Below are 4,764 nucleotides of genomic sequence, written 5' to 3' on the forward strand. Positions count from 1 at the left end.
CTTCTGCACCAGGAGCGGTTCCAGCTGACAAAGCTGAACCCCAGGACTGGCCTCTGCCCACCCGATCACACAGGGTCAGGCTGAGTCCTCAGGAGCCCCCGGGCAGAGACCCTGCTCTTCATTGCACACTCATCAAGCACCAACGAGGGCTCAGTCAGGACGTTCTCCTGGAAAAAGAGAAGTGTCTCTTTGTGTGACAGGGTGGGAGGGTCTGTGGGAAATGGGTTTGATTATTCCCAGAGAAGTCTCATCTAAACCTTCACTATCTTTTCCTCCTATGACAGGTCCTCATGCCCACAGGCAGCAAATGTCCAACAGCAGCTCCATCACCCAGTTCCTCCTCCTGCCGTTCACAGACACACGGGAGCTGCAGCTCTTGCACTTCTGGCTCTTCCTGGGCATCTACCTGGCTGCCCTCCTGGGCAACGGCCTCATCATCACCACCATAGCCTGGGACCAGCACCTCCACACCCCCATGTACTTCTTCCTGCTCAACCTCGCCCTCTTTGACATGGGCACCATCTCCACCATTCTCCCCAAGTCCATGGCCAATTCCCTCTGGGATTCCAGGGACATCTCCTACTTGGGATGTGCAACACAGCTCTTTTTGTTTGTCTTCTTGATCACAGCAGACTATTGTCTACTCACCATCATGTCGTATGACTGCTACGTTGCCATCTGCAAACCCCTGCACTACGGGACCCTCCTGGGCAGCAGAGCTTGTGTCCACATGGCAGCAGCTGCCTGGGCCACTGGGTTTCTCAGTGCTCTGCTGCACACGGCCAATACATTTTCACTGCCCCTGTGCAAGGGCAATGCCCTGGACCAGTCCTTCTGTGAAATCCCCCAGATCCTCAAGCTCTCCTGCTCACACTCCTACCTCAGGGAACTTGGGCTTCTTGTGGTCAGTGCCTGTTTAGCTTTTATTTGTTTTGTGTTCATTGTGGTGTCCTATGTTCAGATCTTGAGGGCCGTGCTGAGGATCCCCTCTGAGCAGGGACGGCACAAAGCCTTTTCCACCTGCCTCCCTCACCTGGCCGTGGTCTCCCTGTTCCTCAGCACTGTCATGTTTGCCTACCTGAAGCCCCCCTCCATTTCTTCCCCATCCCTGGACCTGGTGGTGTCTGTTCTGTACTCAGTGGTGCCTCCAGCAGTGAACCCCCTCATCTACAGCATGAGGAACCAGGAGCTCAAGGATGCCCTCTGGAAACTCATATCTTAGTGTTTTCTGAAGCAATAAATTGCCCATCTGCTTCTACTTAGCAGGTTTAATGTAACTAGTTACACGTCCAGCCTCTCATCTCTATTTTCTGTTGTTATTGACATTGGTTTTGATGCGATAATGTTGTCATCCCCTTTCTAAATCTCTGTCTGCTTTTATTTTCTAACCACTGGTTGTGTAAATGAGGAGCCATGATCTGTGTGTATTTAAACAAAATAAAGGGTTCTGTAGTGACACTATATCACTCTATCCTACACTATATCCTTCCTGCAAGGCCTTTTGGATCTGCAGGGACAGTTTCTGTGATGGAAGGAGAAGAAAAGAGTCCATCATGGCAGCACTGCCGGGGAGCAGCAGCGCTTGTTCTTCCAGAGCTGTTCTGGTTCCACTCCCACACTCTCCTTCTCATCCCTGGTGTTGGTGCAAGGCCTGAGTGCTCTGGCAGCTTGGTCACCGTCCTGCTGTGTGTCAGTGCTGTGGGCGCAGGCAGGGACAGGCAATGGGCACTGCTGTGACAGAGCTGGCCCCACAACAGCCTTTCCAGATATAACGGTGATCTCCTCAGGGCAGTGCATGATGGTTTATATCTTCTTGCAAAGTTTCTCTCAAGCATATTCCTACAAAAATCACCCACAGATTAAACCCCGGTGTACAGCCAAACAGTGTGTGTGTGCAGGGCTGGCACACAGCAGTGTCCTCTCACAGCCAGGCTCCTGCCAGAGACCTGCAGGACCAGCAGAGCAGGGGCTGGGCTGTGCCCCTGTGCACTGGACAACCCTTTGGTAGGAGCCCCAGGTCAATCACCATGGACTGGCCCCTCACAACCACCATTTCCAGGACTGGCCTCTCACCCACAGAGTTTGTTCTTCCCTCCACAGAGGGACACTGAATGAGTAGTTCAGTAGTCCATGTTTGCTTCATACAGGTGTTGAGGTTTGGATTGCGGGATGGCAACCGTGGCAGATGTGGGTGTTAGCCCCCTGTCCTCCTCCTTCCTTCTTCAGCCCCTTCTTCTCACCCCTTCCCACTCAGGACAGGCGATGGGGAAAGAAAGGAGGACAGAGAGAAGAGAGTTGGAAAAATTAAAAATGTTTTACTAATGCTACCCATAAAAATAGATAAAATAATACAAAATATATCAAACCAATCTTGAAAGTCCCAGCAACTGCTCATGCAGATGAGGGGCCAGCACCCGAAGTTCTGGATAAGACTCTGCAGCCAATGGAGCTGGATTCAGTCTCTCACTAGGCCTCAGTTCGCAGGGACAACTAGGAAGGTCCTCTCCTAATGTTGCCATAAGCAGAAGGGAAAAAGCAAAGGCAAAAGGCAAAAGGGAAAAGGGATGAGATCCTTGTGATCTCCCACTTTTATATGAAGTATTCACGTGAATGGAATGTTATACACAGTTGGTCAGTTTCTTGGTCACTTGTTTCTCGTCGCCCCTCTCGCGAGATGTCCATCTGTGCTTATCAATAAGTTTGCGTTCCATTGCTAGGTTTACCAAAACATGTGTCTGGTTCTCCAGGAAAATGCAGTTAATATGAAGGCTTTAGCTGACAGGCAAATTCACTAAAAGAGAAACTTGTTTTTAACAAAACCAGGACATTATCATATGCAGTACCAATCCTAATCACTGTAGCATTCTTAACACTAGTAGAACGGAAAGTCCTAAGCTATATACAAGCTCGAAAATGCCCAAACATTGTAGGGCCTTTCAGACTTCTCCAACCAGTGGCAGACGGTGTTAAACTATTCATTAAAGAGCCTATCTGCCTGTCTACCTCCTCTCCAATCCTTTTTATCATAAACCCCTATACTAGTCCTCCTCCTAGCCATTAAAATTTGAATTCCCCTCCCCCTCCCCTTCTCCCTTACCGACCTTAACTTAGGTCTCCTTGTTTTCTGGAGATCCAGTGTGTTACATCTAGGATCAGATTCACAGATTCATTGGTTGGTTCTGCTCTGTTTGATGGACCCCAGGATGGGATTTGCACTCTTGGCTGCCAGGGCACACATTGCTGACTCTTGTTGAGCCTCCTGTCAACCAGCGCCCCAAGGCTCCTTTCTGCAGGGCTGCTCTCCAGCCAATCCTCTCCCCATTTTGTCTTGTGCTTGGCATTACTTTATCCCAGGTGCAGAGTCTGGCATGTGGACTTGTTAGATTTTATGCCGTTGATCATTGCCTAATGCTCCAATCTATCTAGATCGTTCTGCAAGGTTCCTTGTCCCTCGGGATAGTCATCAGCACCTCCGAGGATGGTATTATCAGAAAATTTTTCAGTTTTCATTGGAAAAAAAGGACACTTTGCAGGCAGACACAGCAGAGGGTGTAACCCCAAGTTTTGTGCTATTGCTGAAAATTTTTCCAGCACCTGATCAGCACATCAAGGTGAGTCCATATCTGTCATTAGTGAATGCACTAAAGGAGGAGCTTAAAAAATCACCACCCTGAAGTTAAAAATAAGACATATAAGAAACGCAGTTGGTTTTCATTTTCCCACTCACTTAAAAAAATTAAAGTGTTACACTTGCAAGTTCTCTCGGTAAGTATGGAAGCAACACATTTGTAAGGAAAACAGAGATGCTTGGTTTTGTAATGATACGAACTGGAGGGAAATCACAAGTTATGTTGCGATGCATGATAGTATTGCAAGAACTGACCACACCATCTCAATTTTGGTTGGGAATTAGTCAACTCTGGACATCACTAAGTGAGAATGCAAACTGGGAATCAGTTTGTCAACAATCTGGGAAGAGGATTTGTAAGGTTCACACTGTTCTCCTGCTTCTGTTCCCACTGCCGGGGGCAAAAATGTCCTTGTTGTCAATAACACTCAATAAATGGCATGTGATAGAAAAATAACCAACAGGATGAGCAGCCGCCCATGTTCTGGTTTTGGAGATTCATCTGCCTGGGGACTTTTAGGACAGCGGAACTGGCTGAGTAGACTGGGTAGGTTCTTACTTTGTTTCTAGGGAGAATTAAGCTAAGTCTAATTAGAGTCACTTTAATCCAGAATGTGAGGGCACAGGTTCACGGTGAGACCAAAGGATGTGAAGACCCTTTGCAGCAGAGGATCTGCCCATGGGCATGTCTTTACTCTTCCGCAGTTAATGAAGCGCTTCCAACACGGCACCACCTTGCATTACCCCGAGTGCCTGAATTAGGGATAATTACCATGTCTGAGCTGTCAGGCAGCCATTTGCCAGCCCACAGAACCTGCTGCCTGAGCCCAGAGGCTATGCCTATGCTTTCACACCTATGCTTTCCATAGCAGGTGCCCTGGGGTTTAGCTGAGACCTGCTCCCCCGCCTGTTTTCCTACCTGGACATCTAGGAGGTGAGAGAGGCCACATGCCAAACACATGGAGCCGGCACCAAAATGTTGAGATTCTTTAATGGAACAGACGTAGGCTGGCAGGTTCCTGCACCCATGGCAGCACTTTCGCAGAGCAATTCATTACCATCGTGTACTAGAGGATTGTTTTTCATAGTTTCTTTTAGTAACTTTAAAGGCAAAGAGAAGAAGTTCCTTTGTATGT

The 4,764-nt window shown here is 48.4% G+C and overlaps 1 protein-coding gene across 1 annotated transcript; it reads left to right on the forward strand.

Moving 5' to 3' along the window:
- The first annotated feature begins 307 nt into the window (after positions 1-307).
- On the forward strand, positions 308-1,399 carry LOC135577659 (olfactory receptor 14J1-like). The gene has a single exon (XM_065047792.1). It carries the CDS (start codon positions 308-310, stop codon positions 1,220-1,222), a length of 915 nt encoding a protein of 304 aa, XP_064903864.1. The 3' UTR covers positions 1,223-1,399.
- The last annotated feature ends 3,365 nt before the right edge of the window (positions 1,400-4,764 follow it).

This window comes from Columba livia, unplaced genomic scaffold, assembly GCF_036013475.1.
Source record: "Columba livia isolate bColLiv1 breed racing homer unplaced genomic scaffold, bColLiv1.pat.W.v2 Scaffold_132, whole genome shotgun sequence".
Lineage (NCBI taxonomy): Eukaryota > Metazoa > Chordata > Aves > Columbiformes > Columbidae > Columba > Columba livia.